Source organism: Lampetra planeri, chromosome 1, assembly GCF_965212315.1.
Source record: "Lampetra planeri chromosome 1, kcLamPlan1.2.h2, whole genome shotgun sequence".
NCBI classification, from domain to species: domain Eukaryota; kingdom Metazoa; phylum Chordata; class Hyperoartia; order Petromyzontiformes; family Petromyzontidae; genus Lampetra; species Lampetra planeri.
Genome location: NC_136107.1, coordinates 10,483,168 through 10,508,519, shown reverse-complemented (window position 1 = coordinate 10,508,519; position 25,352 = coordinate 10,483,168). Strand labels below are relative to the sequence as shown.

The window sequence follows — 25,352 nt, the reverse complement described above, 5'->3', positions numbered from 1 at the left end:
CGTAGACCTCGGTGATTATGTGTTGACCGCTTGGCCGTCTGTTGCCTAATGGTGGTGGCGGTGGCTGTGGTGTTTTTGGCGTGTGTCCATCAACAGGCTCGGGCGCCAAGCCCCAGAGCAAGATGGGCGTGCGATGCCGGGCGTGCAAAATGAGCGCTCACCACCGGTGCCAGGCGTGCGTCAGCCAGCAGCGCTGCGTGGGGAAAATGGTGCGTGCCCATGGACCCCCCCCGCCACACCCATCACAATCCCCACCTCATCGTGAAATCTTCCCTCTCAACTCCAAGCAAAGTACATGGGGATGGGGGGGCTGCAGGAATATATTCTGATGATTTCACGGGATTTACAATCAAGCCATTAAAAAATATACATCGAATATACATCGCCTATTTGTTAACACAGACGTTAATCACCGAGCATGTAGAGTATCTTGAAAGCAGTCCTCCTTAGGATGCCTTTCCATTTTGTGTATTTTTTTCACATATATTTTTGCATTTGAGAGTAACGTTGATGTGCTGGGAGAGAATCAAAGCATATCTTTAAACCCTACATTTCTAAGTTAGCAAATAGGGCTTCATTTTCCATATAATATTTTATAGGGCTCCCAACTCCCCAAACAGCTTCAGCTGAAATTAATCCTTGTCAGAACCCTGTCTGTACCAGGGACGTGCGGTCAGGGGAGGCAGGGGAGGCAGAGCCTCACCTGTCATAGTCCAATGAAAATAGCTGTTAGGAAAAGTAAACAAAGAAGAAGAATCAAATAAAATAAATATTAAGATTTTCCCACTGATCTGTGTTATAAATGTAATTTCTGTACGATTACAAGCATTTTTTTATAGTTAAAATCGCCAAATTTGCGGAGCTCCGCTGCAAATACAGGGAGAGACGAGAGGTGAGGCAGCGACGAGCTCAGCCTCCCCTCTGATTGCGCAACCCCTCAGTAACTGGATGGAGCGCATGCCTGTTACTATCTCAGGATGTCACCAATGTAATGTTTGTAGACCCCTTCATTTCATGTCCTCGCCTTCCATACTCCAGGTAACTTATTTCACGTATGTGTATAAAGATATTTAGGCTCGCTGGTCTCATCATGAAACTGCAATGAAAAAGCACCAGGGGAGGCAGCTATCACATCTGCCTCACTGAAAGGGACGTGTCTAACACGCCCCCTCAGTGAGGCCACGCCCCCTCCGTGAGGACGCGCCCCTTCCGTGAGACCACGCCCCCTCAGTGAGACCACGCCCCCACTCAGTGTGTGAATCTGGCTATGACACTAGCCAGTGCCTCCCCAGCCATTGACCTCACCGCACGTCACTGGCATGTACCATACCCTGCGATCACTCTGTTCCACCTGTACGTGACCTCCATTTGATCCATCGACTCTGCTTTCTAATCACCGGGCCTACAGCTGTAACAACAGGGAATACGGTGGTGTGAACGTGTGGTGCATGCAACGCTTGTGTTTATCGTCGGGAATTAAACGAATACCCCCGATCGCACGTTCATGCGCCTTGACCGCTGTCCAACAAGCCGGGCTATTGGACTTCACCTCCGAGCGTGACCCCACGCCCGACGTCCCCGCGCACACGCGCACCGCAACGACAACTATGAATTGAGTGCCACCGATGTGCCGCATCTCTGCTGCCCCGTGCATGCAGCCCAAGGGATTCAGGAGACACTACACCTCGCCCCTGCTGCTCAGTGGCCGCTACGCGTGCATCAAAGAGGTGATGCCCCTCGGTGAGAGCCTCCCACCATTCCCCCCCCCTCGCAATTGTGACCGCGAAAGGTCGTACGTTAACGCGAGCGCTTGCGATCGGTTGAACAATTCCTCCCATGTCCCCGGCGATTCGATGAATTGTCACGATTGAAGGTCGCATTTGAATTTAGGAATCCTTTTTTTTATCGTGCTGAATGGTAGTGTTTGCAAGGGCGACGTAAACTCATTCATCAGTATCAGCCATGGTCAATCCACTGCTGGATGTAGGTCTCCCCAAGCCAACATCATCTTTCATAATCTTGCGATAAAATAGTACATCTAGAACCCATTACATGCAAATTATACAAATTGATTAATATCTATTTTTGCACACGCGTGGCAATGCATGTGTCCTGAGATTAATAATTGATATTAATAGATGAATCAATACTTGACTCTGCCCGTAGTGCTTATGAATTTAGAGCGTAGGGAGAATGGTGATGGAGTGAAGGAGTGATGGAGCCATGGTCTGAAGTACTGTGATGTGTACTAGAATATGAGGATAGTTTAGGGTATCTTGCTCATTTTAAACTTTACAAGCAATATTATTATCATCACTGCATATTGATCAAGGTTTTTATATATACTCTATTCTAACACCCAACACATTCCTTTAGAGTAAATCTTAACCAATTTGTTCCATATTCCATAGCATAAGAAACGGCGTGAAAATGACCTGGATACGATGCCGAGACAGAATCAAAATCTTTATTTAAACTGGGGAATTCCATGCACTGTGAAGTTCTTTCTTTTACAGATGTCCAAGGCTGTTGTGCGTTGCCAGAATCTTAAAACGTGGAATTAAACTGATAGGTTTTTGATATTTCTAAAGCATATAATTTAGACGTTTGTGACAATGAAATGAAGAATATTTTTGGTGAAATCGTAAGTTGTTCGTCCACACGTCTGTCCATTATCTTTGTGAAGACACTAGGCCACGTGAGATTGGAGCAATGACATTACAAAACCGATGTTTTCGTTTCATGGTGACCGATGGGGGGCAAGGCAGGTGGAGTCTGTGAGAGAAATACTGAGTTGTGATTTTTAACAGGCAATCTCTTAGATACAATTATAATAATGGCATATAGTTAATAACAACGTCAGCCTTGGGTCAGAGTGGGACACCGCCGATGTCCTGCAGTGTGGGTAAGGGTGCGATGTGATTGGGACTTAATTTCTCACTGAATATATCCCGGGTCGCTGGTCCACCGTGGAGAAGGTGGCACGTGGCTCGCGGCCATGGACATAGCGAGAGGCATACCGGATGTGGCGTGCCAGCCGCAGACATTTATCGGGTCACTGACCTTGGACAGGTTCGGCTGAAATGAAGCCCTGGATGTGACGGAGTGGGAAACGCAAGTGAGCGCGAGGTGTGGGTGACCACGGGACACGATGTTTACGTGACGCCACGGGCGAGCGTCGTACGCGGGAGCCGGCATCTCCCCCCGGTGAAGGCGGCGTCCTCCTCTCGCCCTGCAGCGTCGGGGAACAAGTTGGACCCCGTGTACGAGGCGCTGCGCTACGGCACGTCGCTTGCGCAGCGCGGCCGCTCCAAGTCCGAGGCCGACGACCCCAACGACGACCCCAACGACGATCCCAACGACGACCCCAACGACGACCCCAACGACGACCCTGGGGTGAGGATCCACTTGGCCAACCGGGAAAACTCGCAAACCCCACGGGAACTTATGCGAGTCAACAATATCGGCACTGTTTTGCAGTATTTGTCGATACGCTATCCAGTGCTCTTCGTTTACCGTGCACGTGAAGTATGAAGAGCAGGGACCCCAAGGGGTACCGATTATTGCCAGTTCCTGTCACTCAGCTAGTCATTCTTTTCTTATAATTATTGTAAACGGCCGTCCAAGCTTTAGTATCTGCAGAGATATATATATAAACGTCCAAACAGATGGAAATACACAGGTATGCTTTTTGGAATTCAGGGCCCTCGCAGATATGCTATTGTAAGCCATATAATGAGACGAGGAAAGCTCTTTCTCCAATTAGGTTCATCCATCAGCCGATACGACCTGCCTATTGCTTGTATCGTGTATATTGTGAAGTGCACTGTGCGAAAGAAGGTCAACATACCTCTCAGAGCACATTATCACACAGGCGACGGCAGTGGTCTATTGGAAGAAGCCGTCCAAAAGACTACTGCTCAGGCAAAATCAATTGATTTTGTCTGGATTAATACAGATGTTGTTCAGGAAATGACTCCTACCTACGATCGGGTAATATCGATTCCTCACGGCACTGTGCGAGCGTTGGTCTCCGTGCTGCGAGTCGCCCGCCACTCCACGTTCCACATTGCTTCTGCACCACGCGAGCCCCACCGGCGTGCGGCGCGGTAAGCACGGCATGTGCAGCCCCCCCCCCATTATCCCCTCACCCCCCCTCCCCCCCCGCGCCGCGCTCGTCACGCTCGTCACGCGCGGTTCCTGCGACATCGCCGCAGGAGCTACCCGAGGTCCCGGAGGAGGCAGACGCCGACAGTGAGAGCTCGGAGACGGCGCGCGGCCCCGACGGCGGTGGCGGTGAGCCCAACTTGTCCCCCCCGCCCCCACCGCCTGCACTCTGAGGCCCCACCCCCTCCACCCAGTCTGCCTGTCGCACCGTCGGCTCGTCACCCGGCTCTTCCACCTGCTAGCAAGATGTGCGTCATTGTTGCAGACAAGGGTCAAAAGCGCCCCCGTGTTCGCACAGGCGATGGGCACCACTCGTCTCTGATCTCCGTGGGTGGCTTTGAGTTGGTGGTGGAATTCCCGCACTCCCGCGGCGAAGACGGGCCTCTCCGCGGTACAACCACCGACATTTTAGCACCACATAGGGCCAATAACACCGGGAGGTGGCCAGTGGAACCACCCCCGCCATGTAATGGATTTGACCAAAGTTAGGGTTTTAACTCTTGATTCACATGAGCAGCCCTGCAGCTCTACCAACTGAGCTATAATTAATACGTAATGTACAGCCTCTTGTCAAGCCACTGCTGGATGAAGGTGTCTCCACACCATGGGGTTTATTTGACCATACTTAAGCACACTGCTAAATATTGGTTGGTGACCGGTGGTGGGGGACAGTGGAGGATGGTCAGGTCTGGTTCAGATATAATTCACCACTGATATTGGCTGTGGCTACGAATCAAACTCAGCTTTCTGGGTGTTGCAACCACTGCACCACCGCTTGAGCCCAACGCGGCTATAAACAAAGCCATTAAGGTGCTTACGTGATGATGTCCGTTATCGGCCACGCTCGTGTATTCCTCGTATGTGATGATATTCTTCTTGTGTGCTCCGTAAGCCTAGGGGTGTTTGGTTCACATGGTGTCAAACACATAATTCCATCAGGCCCCACTTGGTCACGTATTACGTGCTGTGACTTGACTAAGCTTTCAACTTGAAAAAAAGGAAAGTTTGACCGTTTTAAATGTGACACCTCAAGAGTTTATCTATATTGCTTGTACCATCGTGTACACTGTCTTAGCCATGGGGATTTCCGTCAGCAGGGGAGGACATCAGCCGAATTTGTAAACAATTGCACAGCACATCCACACCGCAGAAGTAGCTAAATACTCTGGGTTGTTTCTGTTCAGTGGACGTAATCAGTTGAATGTAAAAAAAAAACATACTCGGGTGTAACGCTATATGAGGCATTGCTCAGCACTCGCTTGATTAAGTTGATCACAAATTGTGGTTGTGCGCTGCGCTCTCAGTGTTTCACACCACAGAGAACGGCCTTCAGAAACTCAGCATTCATGAACAAAAGTGGGGGTCCCTGGTGAGTGTCATTTGCTGTGTGTGTGTGTGTAGCTCAATACTCTGGGCTGTGTCATATCTAAAGGCCTAGATATACGATGCAATTTCAGAACCGTCGATGGGAATGTGATTGCATGGCGCTGGATTGCACCCCATCGATCCCAAGCAATTTTCTAAGATGAAATACCCACAATGTATTACTTCCAGCTATAACTGCTTCATAAAATCAAAGTGAAAAATATAAAAGTTGCTCCAGTCTCAAGTGGCATTGGGATTGTGCTTATCTCCATTGGCTGCCTGAATTATTCATGTGTATTCCATATTCCCGTGGCTGGAGCCAGTTCATCCACAGAACAATCACAGTTTGTCACTTTCCACAAAATTGGGCATAAAGTTCTCAAGCCGCAGTGCCGCCCAGCCAGGTAATAGAACAATGACCGGCTATTGTGTCTGCCGGGATAATGCTGATGACCCTTGACCCTCTCTCTCCACAGCGAGGGAGGCAGGCGGCCGCAGCCGCCGCGGGGCGGTACTTTGGGCAGGCCTACACGTACGTGGTGCTGTACAAGTTTGTTGCCCAGGAGAAGGATGATCTGCAGCTTACGTAAGAACGGCCTTCCTCCCCTCGCTCTGAAGATGTTGCCGAACACGTGGTTATGCACTTCTCCGCGTGCTCTCAGTCACTCGCGCTATGACTTGGGTGTCGCCTGGGTGCATTGTTGGCTTTGGGTTTGAGGTCCCCATGGGAACACGCTGGGTTTCCTGGAGACCCCTGAAACCTGGCTTCCCAGCAACTGCGAGGAGCAGCATCCAGCAGGATCCCAGCTTGTGTTTATTATTTCTAGCGTTGCGGCAGTAATTGTGGTTTTGTCTTATAATATATGCATGTAAATTGATTTTGTTTCTATGTCGGTGTTGCCGTTGTTATTAAGGGTTTAATGAAAATGTATTTGTTTTCCTGCAGGCCAGGACAGAGGCTTATTGTGATTGATGACTCCAATGAAGAATGGTGGAAGGTAATGACCACAATACGATTACTTACAAAGCAATTACTCATTGCTCATCACGACGATACAGTTACAACGCGCAAATACATTTCACTATTTAATTTTAGACTTTTTAATGTATTTATGCCGTTGAACCTCTCAATTAGGAGATAATTGTTTGCACACTTTATATTTTCCTGGCTTCACAGGGAAAGATGGGGGACAAGTTGGGATATTTCCCGGCCAACTTTGTGATACGCGTGCGAGCTGGGGAGCGCGTCCTCCGCCTGGCACGAACCTTCGTGGGGAACAAGCAGCTGGGCCAGATCACACTCAAGCAGGGCCAGGTGAGTGCCGAGTGACCGCGCTGAGTGCTGTGCATCAGGTGCTGGCCGGCCCCCCCTCCCTACAAACAATGCCGCCCCTCCGAGCGGCGGGGTTCAGTGATCACCACCCGTGGCAGTTGCTCGCTAATTATTCATGAACCGACGTTCGCACTTTAATTCGACAAAAATATTGAGTTGTGACCTCGTTTGCCAAAATTGCCATGCGACATTGCCTGACCCTTGGTGTGCCGGGAAACGCTGCAGTGTAGAGCAAATGACGGCACCTTGTAAAACTGACACCGATCGATGTGAAATCAATGTGCCACCAGTGAGCACATTCTTTAACTCTCGCTTCGATACCAGACTCGTTAACGAGGCCATTGATTCGCAAATGGAAACGTTTTAGTGTGGCGGGGGTTTAAGGTTAGCGATACAGTTAACCATTTTGCGGAGTGCCATAGAGTTACGGCACGAGTTGGGGTTAACATTAGGGCTGCACGTCAGAGCGGGAACAAGTAGACAGAGTTATAGTTAGAGATTGGATCTAAGCCGTTGAATGAGCAATGTTTCCTTTTGGCAGTATTTTCACCGCAGGTCTCTATTTTGAGTGTTACGGCCCAGTCCTGTGATGGCTCCTCGTTATTTATTTACCACGGGGCTCTTAAAAGACCAGCAGCAGGGTCCGACCCGCGAATGAGCGCCTTCCTGTTTGTTTTTTTTCCACGGAGCTGGACGGCCGCCCACCGCATCGTCCTTGCCTCGTAGCATAAAGGCAATCGCGGATCTCGGCATCGTTGTGTTCGCTACTTTGAGGAGAGTTGTTTTAAAAATACAAACACCAAACAGCGCTCGCACGGCCGTGATTGATTCGAGGAGGTGCGACAAGCCTCCCCAGTGGTCAGGTGCTCCGGTCAATAATTTAGTTGTTTTATTATTTTACTTTGCTCCACATTTAGCTGTAAGTTTCAACCATTGGCTGAACAGCACCGTTAGGATGTCATCTCGGCCACCACAACTGGCAGTGTTTGAATGACTCGCATCCAAAATCACCGCGTTTGCTTCTTCCTCGATAATTAAAGGGAAAGCCGTTATTGTAAGTTATTTTTTTTATTTGATTTTACACGCCGTGTATTTGTGACTCGTGTAGATAATTGTTTAAATTTTGTGATTAAAAGGGATTTGTGATATCTTATAATTTGTACAAATTACTTCACCTTTCTATATGAAACAGTCGTTGTTTGAGTTGTGTCATTGAAGTTTTCCCCCGCTTCTCCGTGGGTCTCGTGGTGCCGAGTTGTTAACTACCTCGCAGTGCATGCAGGTGGTTGTGGGTTCTATCCCGACCCTGACGCCTGTATATTTGGAGTTTGCATGTTGTCCCTGTGATTGCAGTATTTTTCTGCAGGTCCTCCGGTTTTTCCCTCCACATTTAGAAACATGCATTTAGAGTGTTTGGTTTCTATACATTTGCACACGATTAGCCACTTCGTGGAGCTATCATTTGTGGTCAAGTCGCTTCTAAAAATGAGTTATATAGCTCCGTGGCCCTTGCCTGGTTAAAAAAAAAGAAGTTTTAAAAAATATCCCATACCTCTGTCCCAAGACACGTGTTGTCTGCGCGCTCAACCTAGTTATCTGCAAAGTAACCCTTCCCGTCAACGTAGCTACCTTTTCACCTCTCAACGATAGCCCGATAGCATGCTGTGTGTTGACGGAAACCTTCAACAACTTACGAAGCAGTTTTTGTACCGTGAGAGTGTTCCCCGTACTTTTCCGGGCATGGTCCAATGCAGCAAATCTCTCCTAAATCTCGAGGCTGCATCTCCACACACTGTGGGCACTTACTTCTGTTTGTGTAGGGAAGTGTATCGACACGAGCGCATGGTTAATTTGCTTCGTTTGGCCGATGAGGCGCGTGAGCCTCGTGCCCAGGATTTACAGCGGAGGTGCGGGGCTCACTCATCGGTTAGGGGGAGCGCAGTGCCTAAGTGCAATGTTGATGGTCATGAAACCTCGCCGCAGAGTTTCACAGTCGTGCTTAAATTGTCTGTCTTTGAACCAAGTCCTGTCCGTTCATCTCGCTCACGTTGTTCAGTCAAGCTATGATGAGCTGACATGTCACTTTGATTTCAAAGACATCATCTGCACGAAGCAAAGCGAATCTGTTTTTGGAAAACTTTGCATTTTGTTTTCACGCCTCGCAACTGTACATTAAGTGCGCAATCGCGCGTCGATGCGATGCCGAGCTGCGCACCCACACACTTTCATAACAGATTATATTGTCAGGCCTCATTGCTTTGTGAAATCCCTCACAGTGCACTGCCACTTTGCTGCTGCTGGTTCAGCAGCGTTTTAAATCTTATTTGGGCTCTTGAGCCGTCACTACAGAGCCACATTTAGGCCACAATCACTCGGTCCTCTTGCCGCAGTTTTTCAACATTGCTCGCTTCCAACCTCTGGCCGTGTGAAATCCCTGTGAAGTGTTCCTTTAAGCCGCCGCGGCTAATCCTGCAGGGAGCCGCCCCGGTTATTATTTTTCTCCGTGATCTGGCACGCACCAGGGCCACTGGGAGCATCCTCCACTGTCGGCGTTCCAGAGCAAGGCTCATTGCGTGTCACATGACCCAGCAGCACGGTGCTCAAACCCTTGCTTTTAAACGTATACTCCACTGTACATGCAGTGTCGGAGGTCCGGTCTAGATGTCCCTGTACTCAGGCGAGTACTGGGCAGAGCACCTCACTGTTGGCCACCATTCACATTTCAGCGGCCATACGCAAGATCACCAAGATGCATTTGTGTGCACTATATCTGGTACATAGCACCGAGTAAGTAGGAGGTATATGGTATAGCATTGCTAAGGTATTATTTATACCTATTACATAGTAACTATTATGTATTTATTGTATAGTATATCATATCTGGAAGAAGGATTGGTAGCACAGTGATTCAGTGGTTAGCACACTGCCACATGAGCCCGGCAGCCAACATCAGTGGCAAGTAATATTTGAGCCAACTCTGCCCTCCCAATCCCCCCCCCACCCCACCAGGCAGCACCGACCGACTTGAAAAATTACTACAAACTAACTTCGATGATCGCATGGTGAATTTACAATTTACACTCTATCTACGATATGGCATAATGTCTTTATTGTATAATATACTAAATCTATTCTATAAATATAATGCACACCTCAAACTACTGATACCTTGAAGAGGCTTTGCTCTGATTGGGTGTCTGATGGATACTGTAGTTTCACCTAGTTTCTGTCTCATCGGTGCATTCTTCATTGGGAGATTCCAAATGTTGTATTCCATGAACGGCCAGTGCTGAATTGTTGATCAGATGTTTGTAGAGAGTACGTTTTGCTATCGCTGCCACTTTGCGTTTTGTGCCGAAGATCTCCAGCTCGTGCAAACAATGTGGGCTCTAAAAATGTTATCGCCATTATGATCAACAAACGGTACATTATAAGAGAAATAACAAAAATCACAATCTCATCTATGTTACCTATAAAAACCTCGCTGAGTCTCAAGACACGTTTTCCTGCATTGGGGTGCATTGCCATTTTCCTGTTAAGGAGTCTTTTGCATATGGGAGAAAACCCGAGTACCCAGGGAAAAACCAACAACTCATCCGAATGAAATGACAATCAGAGATCCACACAATACATGTTTTTTAACACATTTCCTCTCCTGCCATCAACTGGCCCCACGCAGCCCAATGGTTTTGTGAGTCCCAAATCCGCGTGATCCTCCATGCTTGCCTCCGTGGTGCAGCGCTACACGTCTGGAGCAATGTCCTCACAGCGGACGCTGATTTCTGTCCAGAGTGGCCGTGTAGAAGAGCGATTGCCCCGAACAGCAGCCTGCTGTGGGTTTTTCACATGCAGCCTCAGCACTGGTGAATGACGATGGTGGGAAAGTATTCTAGCCTGTGCTCCAAAACCACAGCCCGATGCAGCCCGTAACATATTGCTCAGAGTGTAATAGCAGTAGTATTTATAAAACTACATCAAGGCTGTGTGGTAGTAGAATGACACATTTTGGAATCAATATTGCCACTGAGTGCCACTGGAGACAGTGACAAGCCAATACACCTGCCAAAAGCACCAATTCACTGCTGAGTTTCCATCTAGATACATTTGCGTTTGAATTTCATTTTGTAAGATTAAGAAGTTCGAACGAGATATGTAGTGCGTCACATTTTGGTCATGCACCCGTGTATCCATCATCATCATTGACATCGGCCACGGTTGATCCAACCACTGGATGAAGGTTTCCCCAGGCTACTGCCACGTCTCATGAACCTGTGATGTAATAATCCACCACCTGCACACGAGAACTGATTTGTACCTGTATCCCGTAGGGTTATCTCAGGCTAAATGGCGACATGTTCTTAACAGAGAAGCCGTGACTTCACGGCAAGCTCGCTTCTGAGCCTCTGCAGGCTGCCCCGAAGTGCTCACAGTTCAGCCGGTTTCGGAGTCTTACTCACAAACCGACCCCTCACCTCCAAAATGCTGGATTTCAGACCTGCACTGCAGCTTCATAGAGGTATACGGCAAAAGGAATGAATTGGTCAATTGTCGGATGCGAAGTGACCACACCTTGTGCTTTGTGTTCGCAAATGAGTCGACGACAAGAGGCAGCAGCTGCAGCATTCCGCTCGTGATAGCAAGGGAGGGCGCCAAAAATAACTAGACTCTAGTGTGGCTCTTTCTCGTGACAGCTGCCACCGGCAGAACGCTCTGCCGTTTGTGCGATTCAGACCTCCTTTGTCTATGGCGCAATTTGCGGCAAATGCAAAATGGTGGAAGATTCACACACATTTGTTGATGTTCCAAAGCCAATCTAGGGCTTTGGCTAAGCTGCCTTGTGAAGTCTGTGTTCCGTTTTTGCTGGAGCTTTTCTCACATTTTTGGTGGATAAATTTCTCCCGGTGATTTATTTATGTGATTAAAGGCAGGACTGCACGAACTGAAAGGAAATCTCCAATGCGCTTTCTGTGTGTATAAATAATCTGAAAAATAATTTTACCTTCTGTTGAAAAAAATATCTGCAAATGAATAAATGCAGCGGAGTTAACGACTGTTTACAATGTCATGTCACGCAAGCGAATTTAATCAACAGTGGAACTCCTCATTTGTCATTATCATTAGCTTCGCTATATTGAACGTACATTTTTCGGCAGTTTGAAGGCGGCAGCGGCTACGTGGACGTGCCGTTCCCGAGTCATCTCTGGAATCCAGGAAGGAAGAGGAAAAAAATAATTTGTGCGGCGGGTGATGCTGTTGGGGCATGGCGGCCAGCCAGGGAGCACGGAAATTTCCAACTTTCGCTGCGTGTTGGTGGCCAACACTTTGCAAATTCCACTCGGGGAGACAAAGGCTCGTGGCTCGAGGACCCGGAGCCCTTTCTTAGGTGGAGATTGCTGGATTTGCTCAATACAACTCCTATTTTGCTCTGCCCACAAGAGACCATTTTCATTGGCGAAGACATGAGAATGTGTCTTGGAAAACATAAACCGCCACAGCATAAGGCATGGCATACACACAGACCATCAGTTGTACGACGCACCTGGAAACGGTAGCAATTAAGTTGCTAAACAAAACCAATCTATCTGGAAAGTTTGAGGAACGTTCCCTTGGCTAAATGGCACAAGCAGAACCCTCTGGAAAAAAAAAATTGTTTCGAGAGTAAATTGAGGTTGTCCTCGGCAAATCGAGAGCGATCATTATCGGCACAAGACATTTTTTTAATTAAATGCCACAAAAACATATTGGTAGGGAAAGCCGTCACACATTTACGTAGACGTTGTTCTGTTTGTGCTTTTAGCCATATGTGCGTAATGGAGGAAGTGTTCACGGTTTGAAATTTTTTTGGCTGTAAAAAAACATTCTGACAGTTAATATTTAATGTCCATCGTTGGGTATAACACCCACGCACTGTTATGGCACTCGTGCATTATTGAATGCTTCGCCCACCTGCCCATTACACATAAGAGCATTCGCTCATGCCTACAGGCTATTGGTGGAGACATTGGACTCTTGGAAATGTAAGCCTCAAATTAATGCATTAGTTAATGAGAACTGGGAGAAAACTTTTAGCTTTGGAAAAAAATAATTCTAAAACGGTAATGACTATTTGTATCAATATATTTGAGTTGATGGATTAATGTGGTGTGATATTTATTTTGTAAAAGAAAGTTCTGTTTTTGACATTCTTAAATGTATTCAGGCCTCTGTTAAGATGTTTTACTTGTTCAATTCCAAGAAGTGTTTTGCATGTAGGATAAAATTGGGGTGCCATTAGCAACCCCACATGGGCGAGGAGAGGACAATCATTGGTTCGCACAGATGGGTCACCAACCCTCTTGTTGCATATATCAATGTGTTCGACATTGTTGCAATACAGAATTGTGAGAGGTGGCAGTGGCTTGGGGAGGCCTTCATCCAGCAGTGATTACCATGGCCAATGTTGATGATGTTTTCCACAAACCATTGCCCCCAAGCAGTGGCTGACATGTGTGCAGCATCGCGGTAGCCAGCTATACATTCTGTGTGTACACACGCGGTGTTCCATTGGTTTGCTTCCCGGCGTTGTCACTCATGACGACGCAATGCCCCTGCGACCTGTGTGCCCTGACAGGTGTGTGTGGAGAAGGGCGAGGAGTGCAATGGCTTCCTCAAGGTGACCAGCGGTCGCAAGTTGGGCCTGGTGGCCCTCGACTACCTGGAGGAAATCTGACGTCGTCCGCTGCGTCTTCTGCACACGGAGCTCCTTGTCCTGTCAGAGGGTTGTCCGGTTTGCTCTATAACCACCGCGGTTATTCTTCATTCTCGCACTGCATGCGCAGTCCCTACGAATTTATTTATTTGCACGTGTGCCACAGTGCATACTCGCCTTCCGTGCTGCTCCAGACGATCATACAGGTGCATGCACTAAAGTTCGTGTGCACATATGTACATCCGTCCGCCAGTCTGCAAGTGAGCGAGGCGCAGGCAAGGATGCCGTCTGCTCCGCCGACAAGTGCGAGGCAAGACACTGTATGGCTGTTCGGTCCGGGAGTTGGTGGCTGAGCGATGCCCAAACATTTGACCCGTGACCTTGCTTGTCATTTGAGAGGGTGGCAGCGAGGGTGGCAGCGAGGGTGGCAGCGATAGAGGAGCTGTTTTCCTGTTGCGTGCCGTTTTTTTTTGGTTCTGGGGTAGCAAGGGACTACGGATGATTGTGGCTCTTTACCACTGCAGTGGACTGGGGACTCGTGAAGTCTTTGAGAGCCCATTTAAGGACGTTGGTGTCACATATCCGCACGACTCGCCCACCGACCCCAGCCCAGACCCTTGAATGCTCAGGCTGCCTCAGCTGTTGCTTGCAGATGCTTGATGCTGGTGATATAGGAAAGATCAAGCACAGGGTATTCTCAGAGGCCGTGGCACCTCCATCCACGCCTTATGTTTCCCGATTTTTTTCGAGGTTCCGCTGCAGTAGCCCACAGTGTTCGTGGGCTGCTGTGTCGTTTTTTTCATTTGCCGTTTTCCATAAACAATTGTGAATCCTGTTTGCAAGCTCTGCATGCGATGTTCTCATATACGATTCTTCTTACCTATAAAAGATGCCTTTTCGGAAAAACACCTTTACTCTTAGCAATATCTTGAGATGTTTTGCTTTCATGCAGGGATGCTGTTTTGTACTTTCGTCTGTCCCACTAGCCTCTGTTGTCTCGTACAGGGTTCTTCGTGATCGCGGGAGCCTTTGATCGGTGTTGGCGCATCGTCCTTGAAGGCCAGATCTGGTACATTCGTCATATTTGTAATTTCCCAGTGCGACGGGCACGAGCTGCATGAATAAGAGAAAGGAATTGACATTTTTTGAAATTACATATTCTGTATGACATTCAAAGTTAAACTATCATTGCCCAAGAGCCGTGCACGGGGCAGTTCTGCATTTACGGTCTCTGCTTGCTACGCGATTACAGAACGAGGGCGCTGCGCACAATTGTCGAAGCTTTCGACGTGAAGTTAAAGCTGCTTCAACTTCATCTCGCTGTTGTCAACATTGGGTCGGCATGTGACGATATGTTGAATGTAGTACCTCCCAATGGCTGCATGGTTTTATGTAAACCAATGGCATCCAACCGTACACGAATGTAACACAATTGATACTTACAGTACATGCTCCGCGTGATTAATCAATTTCGATTACACACAGGCGCAATGAACGCCCCCTACTGGTGGACAAATGCTCATTTGCAGGCCAGGTGGTCTGTCACTTTGTGCCCACAGGGATGAGCTGCAGCCGGTGGGGGGGGGGTGGGATTCTCTTTCAAATGCGTTGATGAGAAGTAAAATAAAGTGACTGAGATGTCCCGGCCTATAGGAGGGCACCAGACGAAATAGAAAATCCTCATAGTTTTTCTTGTGAATGTAAGACACGGGATTTAATTGACGCAAGAATGCATTTCCGCTGCCCTCCTCGACTGGTAGCGAATTACTCAGCGGCTGGATGGTTGGAGGGGTGTTCCTTGTTGCCATCTGTTACATTGTCCACGTTCTGTAGCTGGCTCACAATTTCTCCAGGGGGGGGGGAGGTGTTGATAAAAGAGCTACCACTTTGTGGAAAGTCAACAGTGGTTGTCCAATGGAGAGCTTAGCCCTACCCAAACGGAGTACCGTGGACTTTTCACATCACTAGAGATGAGCAACAGCTTCCAGATTTCTTTAAAGCCTTTTGGGTGAATGCTTGGGACCTTCCCGGTGTAATATCACGAGAAGATGCTTTGTGATATTTCTTTCTTATTTAAACGGTTTTGATTTAAGCAACTACTGCTACCGTGTTGCATCTGATTTTGAGACGTATAAAAACAAGCCCCTTTGCTGACATGTCTTATACATGTCTATATATTTTTTATAACTGATAAATTAATCAACAAAAAAAACACTGAAGAGTCACGTGCGTGTTATGACCCCGTAAGGCTGTATGTATTTTTTTACGTTTTGAGCTGCCGATGCAATTCATGTTTTATTTATTACCGATGGGGGGTTTTAAAAGTTTTGCATTGACAAACTGTTATGTTGCAATAATCGCTTGCTGAAATTTAACGAGCAAATGCACCAAAATGTTACGCATTTTTATTTTACTTTCAAATTATATTTGCAAATTAATTTTTTAAAAACCGAGTTGTGTTATTGCGAACTGAATGGCCTTCTTTGATGTTCATTTGCACAGCGACTTTTAGGGAGCTCGCCTTCTTCATGATCGTCCTCATCATTTTCGTTGTAGATATTTTATTTACAAAGCACCCGTTGGCAGAATCCACAAAGTGCACATCACATGGCCCGTGCCTGGCAGAGCAAACCACATCGCGATGACTCGAGGGGGAAAGCCCTAGGTATCAAAGGCGTGGTGAAATAACTTTAGCGGGCATTTGCACTTGACCGTGAGCACGTTCACCTCCTATGCCTGCATTGTTCAACACGGAACATCACGAATGCTTTAATATACGCAAACCGATATAACGGAGTTCTGCTTATACTTACAAATGCGTTGACCTCATTCACTGTCGACAATAAGGACAAAGCTGCGGTGACCGATCTTGTGAAGGCGATTTGTGCTATAGCCTGCGCGCTGCCCTTTGCTGGGAGTAACAATGGGAGTAACAATGCGATGTCTGCCCCCCTCGGTGTTGTTTGACGCCACTCTATGACAGCAACGGAGGATGGTGCTGCAGCAAGTCTGCTGGTTCACGGATGCATTTGCTTGTGAACGCACTACTCTTTCGCCTCCATGTGCAAATTCGGCCCCTTCTCGGACATCTCGGCCATCTCCTTATTTTATTTAATCCGCCAACGTAGTTGCCAGTTGCACGTCTCGCTGCAGATGCTGCAACAAGACGTGGGCACTGAACGGCACCTTCATCACCCAGGGTGGCGTGGTTTTTTTCAAACGCATATCTGCAAAGCGTCACTCCGCTGAGTGTAACACTGGAAATGGGGGACACTGCGGAGTTTTGCTCTCCAACACACTGGCGTGTTGCTGTACTAGTAACGAATTGGCATGTTCTGTTTACGTGGCAAACCTTACTAATTGGCTGTGTCGGGTGATGGCGGGTTTAACAACACATTTATATTTACGTGATCTAACCCCCATAAAAACATGTATTGTGGATGATATTGGTCGCGAAAGCCTACGCGTTACACTGACTTCTGGGTTGTTTTGCGCTGTGGAGGGCATGTTAACCCAATTTCCTTCACGTGCGGGCGGAGTTAAAATTAAAAACAAGGCACCCGTCAGGCCGTGAGCTGGTAGACTGATGGCTGCCAATCACACGTGCTGAACACGAAGCATCCACGCGACCACGGCCCACATCTCCGGATTATGTTATCGGCAGCAGCTTGCTCAGCCGCGTAAGATCGCTCCCGCACGAGCAGGTGCTCGTGCTGAATGATTGCGTGGCTATTCCCACTGACGTGAGGGGGCCGTGCAGGAGGGGGGGCGTTGGAAGGTTTAGCTCTGAGACCAATGTCTCTGTGGTAATGTCAGTTTTTCCGAACCATTGACTGACAAGAGAAAATTACTCGCGATGTTTTCAATCAAGAGGCGCAATTAAGCAGGTGGGCAAAAGGGGGAACTTCCTCCCCCCCACCCCTCCGTCACCGAAACATGACATTTTTCTTCAATAATTGATGAGTGGAGTGTTTTTCATCTGATTTGGTGCTCGTGGTAGGAAACCAATTTGCACCCTCTGAAATGTTGGTCTGCATATTCCGCGGTTGTAAATGTAACTAAGCTCAGCATCTACCACCCTACTGGTCATTTCTGTCCAACTGTAAGTCTACCGTCATCCTTTATGGTGTCACGCAATGTTGTCGTCAATGCTGTCAATATATCTGATTGTGAGTGCATCAGTGCTTGGTGTCGGCGTATTGACCACTCCCTACTAAAAGCTTTGAGCGTTCGTTTTATGTTGCCATTCGGCCATTGGCAGCGAATTCCACACTGGCAATGAGCAGCGCGTTTATGCCATCTCGGTTTTTGGCTCCAGAGGGAAATCCTCGTGGTGCTGTTGGGATTCCGATTGCAGGTGAAGAGCTCGGCCATTGCCTGAATAGATGTTCTTGTTGTTGTTGGCGGCACACAAGGCCGTCCGCCCTGCTGCCCGTGGGCTTTGCGTGGAGGGATCTGTGTTTCAGGGAGGGGACTTGCTTGCTGCGTTTGTCTCATTTATTTTTCACTAAAGGCAGACAGGCATCCATAAAAGATACAGGGCATACAAACAATGGCCCCTTCGAGTTTGATGCATGATGAGCTGCACTGGCTACCTATTAAATACAGGATCACGTATAAATTATGCCTACCCGTCTGCAAGAGTCACCATCAATCTGCTCCATCTTATATCGCCGACCAGTGCGTACCAGCTTCAACAGACCCAAATTGACTCCGACTACGATCCGCAGCTCGCGGCGACCTGCTATACCCACGTGTAAACCTCGTGTGATACGGCCAGCGCAGTTTCGGGGTCTCCGGCCCAAAGACCTGGAAACACACTACCAGCTCATGTTCGGGATCCATCCCTGAGTCTGAGCTAGTTTTCCACAACAGACTCAAAACAGTGTTGTTTCAGAGAGCCTACTTCAACGTGTGATCAATGCGCATTCGTGATGGACTGGACTTACGAGTGCGCAATATCAAATGTTCTTACTTTTTGCGCAGTATACAGAAATATAAATTCCAGTTATTTTAACAAAAATAATAATGTTATTTCAATGCAATAATTTAGCTTGTGCTAATACCTGTTACAATTTTTTTACTTTGTGTTGTTACGAAATATACATCTTGTGTTTACAGAATTTGTATATTTTTTGCAGGGTGGTTTGATATATTTATTTAATATTCAATTTTTTTTGTGAAACAAAACACTATGCATATTTTATGTCATTTAAAGGCGTGGATTATGTTGTGTTTCTGATTGGTAATTCATTTGGTAACTTTATTTCTTCCTCCCCTTGCTGTGCGTGAAGATGCAGGTTCTTTATTGCGAACTTCATGAATGTGGCACGGTCTGAACGACGCCCCCTCAGTGATGCTGACATTGTGGCAACAATACCAGCGATGCACTCAAAAACGGCGTACACAACACACGGTTACAGTTGACCAGGATTTACCTTAGAGTGGTGTCTTTAAGAGCACTCAGTGTCAAATCTCATCGCAGTGAACAATTTGAACACATGCAACAGCAGCGTCAAAGCTCTCTCCACAATGTTGCTGGCAAAGAGAGGTATTGGGACCTATGCGCCTGTTTCGCAATTTAAACTTGTATGCACTTTGGAGCGGTTCATACATTTTGAAAACATTTAAATGCACTGAGAAAAAAATTTGGACGTGAAAAAACTTTGCTATAATTTTCTTTCTTATCTAATTACGTCCATCAATTTGCACCCATGCATTGCATCCTGACGTATGTTCCCAGCCTCCAATTGCTTGTTATTCCAATATTCATTCATACTTGGACACATTTTTTCAGCACCATTTCAAAAGCGATCCCCGAAGGATGCTCAACTCGGCAACTCAGCGAGTTTGTAAAGCGGATATAGATTCTGCTCATTGACCCGTGGATACGGTGCATTGCAGCCGTCCGGCCGTTTTGTTAAATCTCCACGGGAGCCGTTGTAATGTGCCACGTTGGAACACGATGTCTTCTGTATCTCAACACCACCACTTGAACTCCATTATGAGTGTTGCTACTGTCAGAACGCTTGAGTTAACGCACGCAATTGCCCCTTCTTGGGGGTTAACCTCCCCTTAATTTCGCCACAGCCCGAAGGGGCCCAGTTTGCGTCAAACAACGCAACCCGACTGTCAGTGTTTAGTGACTCGGACGGAGATCGTTTTGAATCTGTGAAAATCAGAGCAGAGGCCTGCAACGCTGCCTGTGCCATCGTAATTGTTGTCATCCCGCCGTGCCACGTCCACCCCTCTGTTTGTGCCATGCGTTGGGCAACAAGTGCAAATGTGTCTGCGCTTTGATTAATTATCCCTGACGGGAAGGGCCGAGGGAGTGATGCATGCTGGCATGTTGTACAGCTAGTGCTTACTAATAATAAAGCATCAGTTTTATTGTAAAATTGCGAATGGTGTTTTCTCTTTTGTGCCCGTCTGACAGTCCTGGCGGCGAAGCGTGGGATACTGTATAGTGTGAGAGATAACAACTCCTGTTGAGCATGTCAGAGATGTAAATCATGAGAAAAGCAACGGTCGTATATACAGGGTCCGTGGTTGTGTCTTGCGATTGCTAAACTGAGGGGGCAATAGGATCTGGAGAGACAAGCTTATCTTGGCTTCTGGACTGCAAGAGGAAATTGCAATAAAAATAATGCACTACAATGAAATTCTGATTTGACTGCTCATAAAGTTCTAAATTCCAATATCTTCAGACGCTGCGCAAAGCAGTTGGACCTGTGCATCACAGGGCAAAGCGAGATGTGTGTAAGCCGTGCCTTTAAAGTTGATTTTCAAGAATTCTAGGAATGGCACTGGCGAAAATTAGCAAGTGCTTCAGCGGTTCCATTTCACCTGCACGCCTCCCTGTTCATGGAGCCACCGTGCGAGTTGGATTCCTGTTGAATGTGAGTTGGCGCACATCTGTAATGAAGAAACTTAAGAGTTTGGGGTTTATAGATACTGCAATGGTTCTATGTTCGAGACAGACTTGCAGCGACAAAACTTATCCTGGCAGGAGGTAGTACAACAAATAGGTTGTTTAACATCTATATGTGTTTAGAGTTTGGTCTCTCATCATACGTGCTCGACACTGCTTTGTTCTCAAAATGCTAAGAAAAGAAATGGAATTGGTCAAACATCCCAAGCAGGATGATGTCCATCAATGACAGCCTTGAGACCCAAAGAGGCTTTGCTGTGTGCCTGTGGCAATACTACTGGTGAGCTGAATTCAGGCGGATATTCTGGAAAACAGCGCTGTTTGTGTAATATTGTAAATTACGGCGGGAGACCACTTGACGGGTAGCACACTTTATTAACACTTTCCTTTGCCACAATAACACGTGTGGTCACTACAGCTCATGCTACACGTTCCACCTGGCTACACACACACGGGCTCTCCAGCCCCGTAGCTTCCAGGGAAACTCACAGACCCACCCCAGCTCGGGTATGGATCACGACCACTGGGTCCCGCAGCCCGGTCCTCACACGGACGTCCGGCCGCGGGTCCCAAGGTCCCGCCTCTGAGCCACACAGGGTCCCGGCCCTTACAAGGACAGCGGGACTAGGGGTCTCAGGGCCCTATCTCTTCCTCCTCCGTCTTCCGTCTTCACTGGTCACCAACTCCCCGAGCGCCCACGCGCATCGCCTTTTATAGTCCTCCGCTCCCTAGGGGACGGAGCCTATGCGGACCGCAATGCGAGCACCCACTCTAGTTGACCAATCACCACGCGCTGCCACACGATCCGTTTTGCCAGCGCGTGTTACCACCACATAACCAATCACCCCGCGCTGCCACACGATCCCTCACTGTCAGCGCGCGTCACCAATACACAGCCAATCACCACGCGCTGCCACACGATCCCTACTGCCAGCACGTATCACCACTACATCACCCCCTCCCACATAGCTCGCAGCCGGCCCGGCTGCCAAAAAAAAACCCCACTCCCCAAGTGTGCCCCGTAACATAACCACAATGCAACACAACAACACAACACAACTCCGAACATTAACCAGTAACAACAACGAACTATGTACAAACCGACGAGTAACAGAATAAAAGTTATTTTGAAAAGACCGACGTGTCCAGTGTCTCCTCGACTCCCGATCCCCCTCCCGCTTGCTCCTTGAACGGAACGATAGAGCGGTCGAACGGACGGGGAACACCGTGACGAGGCGAGCCGGCCGACTCGCACCGCACCTCCACCTCATTTATTGGGTCAGGAAAAGTGGCGCGACCTAGCGTGAGTCCGCCTGGCCGGTCCGTCGTACGGGACGGGACGCTGTCGACCGTCCGGTGGCTCCGGCAGCCCAGGAAGGCACGGTTCGGGCCTGGAAGGACCGCCCGTGTCGCGGGGATCCGGTCGCCGGTGGTCGGCAGCCGTCAGTTCCGAGACACCTGGGAGCGGATCAGGCGAAAACATGTGAGGATCAGGCGGAGACATTTCCCTCCCCGTGTCGTTGGTCACATCACATGCTCGGTCCTCACGACATAAAGGAAGGCCATATGGTGGCGAGAACGGTTTCAGCCGGGAGGGGTGAACGTACCAACGGCACTTTCCCCATTTTATCTGAACACACTGGGGGCGTGCAACCCGCACGACCTCCACGGGTCCCCGCCATGGCCTCAATAGTTTAGGCGACGTAGCCAATGGTGCATGAGGGCAGTGCAGCCAGGCCCTATTGCCCGGTTTCCAATCGTGCACGGACACCTTCCGTGCACACAAGCGCTCGTTGGCGATTTGGCGAGACCTTGAATTTAGCCGTGCGGCCTCCCGTTCCTCGGCCAGTTTTGCAATGTTAAATTTAATATGGTCGGCCAACTTGGAATTAGGCCGTGGCACGGAAAGCCCCAGCTGAGTCTCCATGGGCGGATCGGCCTCCCGACCGTACATCAGATAAAATGGGGAAAATCCCGTAGCTGCATGGGGGGCCATCCTGTACGCGGCGAGGACCCCCGGGACCTGCAAGTCCCAGTCAACCTGTGCTTCGCACACCTGCTGGCACAACATGGAAGTTAAAGTTCTGTGGAGTCGCTCCACCATCCCGTCAGTCTGTGGGTGGTACGGGGAGGTACGCACCTTCTTTGTACCCAAAAGGTCGCACACCTCATGCAGCAATTTGCTCGAAAAATTCTTCCCCTGGTCGGTTAGCAAGCGTTCGGGAGCCCCCTTGTCCAAGACGTAGCCCTGGACAAAGGCGTCCACCACAGTCGCCGTCGACTGGTTGGCGAGTGGCCACGCCATAGGCCACCGAGTAAAGTACTCCACACCAACCAACAGGTACTTGTTACCCCTAGGCGTGACAGGAAAAGGCCCCAAAATATCCAGCGCAACGAGCTCGTTAGTGCGCGAGACCTGAATGGACTGCAGCGGTGGATTTGGCGCAACGGGCGGCGGTTTCCGTTTCGTGCAATCCACACACTCCTTCAGTATATTGACCACATTGCTCCCCATCCCCGGCCAATAATAGTCACGCTGGAGCAGAGCGAGTGTCTTGTTTACTCCCAGATGCAAGAGGCGTTCGTGTGCGGCCAGAACAACTTTTCCCCGCATAGCGGAAGGCACGATGAGTGCGTGCCGCCGGGACATATTGTCCCATCTCATTAGCAGGCCCTGCTTAAGCAGCCAGGAGCCAGCTCGCTTCTGACCTTCCTCGGGACCCCCCGCCCTGCGACGCAACGCGAGCAGGGAGCTGTCAGCCATCTGGAGTCGGCCCCACTCAACGAGAGACAGTGAGAGTAGCGAGTCCCCGCCCGCAACCAACGGTGCATTCGCGGACGCGACCAACTCACCCTCGGGTACAGCACCATGCGGTTTACAGCGCGCCGACCCCATCAAGCACGCACATTCGGGACGAGGCGACAAACGCGACAGGGCATCCGCGTTGGTGTGGCGCAACCCCTTACGGTAAGTGGTCGTAAATTGATAGTCCTGGAGGACCTCCAACCACCGTGATAACTGGCCCGAGGGTTGGGCGACCCTCAATGCGTACTGAAGCGCTGCGTGGTCCGTACGGACCGTAAAATGACGGCCATAGAGATAAGGTCTAAACTGCTGAACAAAAAAAACAATAGCCAGCAACTCGCGACGAGTCACGCAGTAGCGCTGTTCCGCTGGCGATAAAACCATGCTACCATAGGCGACCACCCATTCGACTCCCCCAACGACCTGTGAGAGCACCCCCCCAATGCCCGTGTTACTAGCATCAGTATCCAGCAAGAAGGGTGTCGTAAAATCAGGGTAACATAAGGGCGGGGCACCCACCAAGGCGTCCCGAAGGGAGCAGAACGCGGCCTCCTCCTCTGGCCCCTATCGAAACCTGACCCCTTTGGCTGTCAGAGAATGCAAGGGTTTGGCAATGGTGGCAAAATGCTCAACGAATCGGCGGTAGTAAGAAGCAAATCTAATGAAACTGCGGACCTCAGAAACCGACGTGGGCATCGGCCATGAACTGACACAGTTCGTCTTCGCGGGATCGGTGGAGATCCCCGAAGAGTCGACAATGTGGCCCAAGTACCTTATGGATTTCCGAAGCAGGTGGCATTTAGCCGGTTTAAACTTCAACTTAGCCGATCGCATCCGCAAGAACACCCCCCTTAATCGCTGGAGGTATTCCTCGAAAGTTCTACTGAAAACAATGACATCGTCAAGGTAAATCAAGCAAGTATCCCATTGCAGACCCGACAAAACCAATTCCATAAGGCGCTGAAACGTCGCGGGAGCGGAATGGAGTCCCATGGGCAAGCGATTAAACTGGAACAGGCCCCCTGGGGTCCGGAATACGGTCTTAGGTCTGGACTCATCGTCGAGTGGTAGTTGCCAGAATCCCGACAATAAGTCAAGTGTAGAAAAATACCGCGCCCCGGATAGTGCGTCCAGAGACTCATCCATTCTGGGGAGCGGATACGCGTCAGCCACGGAGATCTTATTAAGGCGATGGAAATCTACACAAAAACGCAAGGACCCGTCTTGCTTCTTAACCAGAACGATAGGTGCTCCCCACGGACTGGATGAGGGTGAAATGATGTCGGCAGTCAGCATGTCATTGACGGCCGATTGAACGTGTTCCTTCTCGGCAGGACTCAGCCGGAAGGGATTCTCCCGAACTGGTGCCGCATCACCCGTTTCAATGTGGTGGCGTAACAGGTCTGTGCACCCAATATCATATTTGTGCTTGCTGAACACATCGGAGAATTCGATCAGCAGAGCGCGCAGCGCACCCAATTGCACCCTTGACAAATCACTGGAGCCCGCACACAGCGAGTCCACCCATTCAAGGTCCTCACCCGATAGAATTTTCTGCGCCGGGACGGGATCAACATGCGCAATAAGCCGCTCTTCCGCAGGGACCCATGCCGCGTGAGCAAGCACGGTGCCCTGCGGAATAACGGCCGGCCGCGAACCAGCGTTTAAAACCATAACGAATGGGTCCCTGTCAGCCCGAACCAACGTTTGAGCCACCGCCAAATCCAGACCCCCGACAGCTCTATTCGACGGACCCAAAAGCACGCCTTGTCCCGCAGTCTCCCCACCCAATGGCTTCCGCAACCGGAGGGGTACCAACATCTGCGAACCCGGGGGCACGTGCACCGTATGGGTCGCTAGCGCTTGGATCGTCGCACACGCCGTCCGTATTTCAGTAGGGTTAGATAAAAAGGAAATACGGCGACCCGATGGCAGCTCAATACAACCTTGATCAACCAGAATTTTAATGGGCATCTTAGCCAAAAAATCTGTACCCAACAGACAAGGAACCGCTAGGGAAGAGGAGACCAAAACAGGTCCCGCCAATTTAATATCCCCTATG

At 49.1% G+C, this 25,352-nt stretch overlaps 1 protein-coding gene across 2 annotated transcripts in view; it reads left to right on the top strand.

Annotated features, from left to right (window-relative positions):
• LOC144717634 (SH3 and cysteine-rich domain-containing protein 3-like) overlaps positions 1-19,951 on the top strand; it is a 33,868-nt gene extending 13,917 nt beyond the window's left edge. Inside the window, exons 3-11 of one of the 2 annotated variants that reach the window (XM_078593152.1) lie at positions 97-209; positions 1,659-1,740; positions 3,239-3,396; positions 4,218-4,296; positions 5,472-5,536; positions 6,009-6,118; positions 6,479-6,530; positions 6,710-6,847; positions 13,476-19,951. In XM_078593152.1, the coding sequence (XP_078449278.1) occupies positions 97-209; positions 1,659-1,740; positions 3,239-3,396; positions 4,218-4,296; positions 5,472-5,536; positions 6,009-6,118; positions 6,479-6,530; positions 6,710-6,847; positions 13,476-13,574 (896 nt within the window). In that variant the 3' untranslated portion in view covers positions 13,575-19,951. The other variant, XM_078593162.1, reaches the window with a different exon arrangement.
• The last annotated feature ends 5,401 nt before the right edge of the window (positions 19,952-25,352 follow it).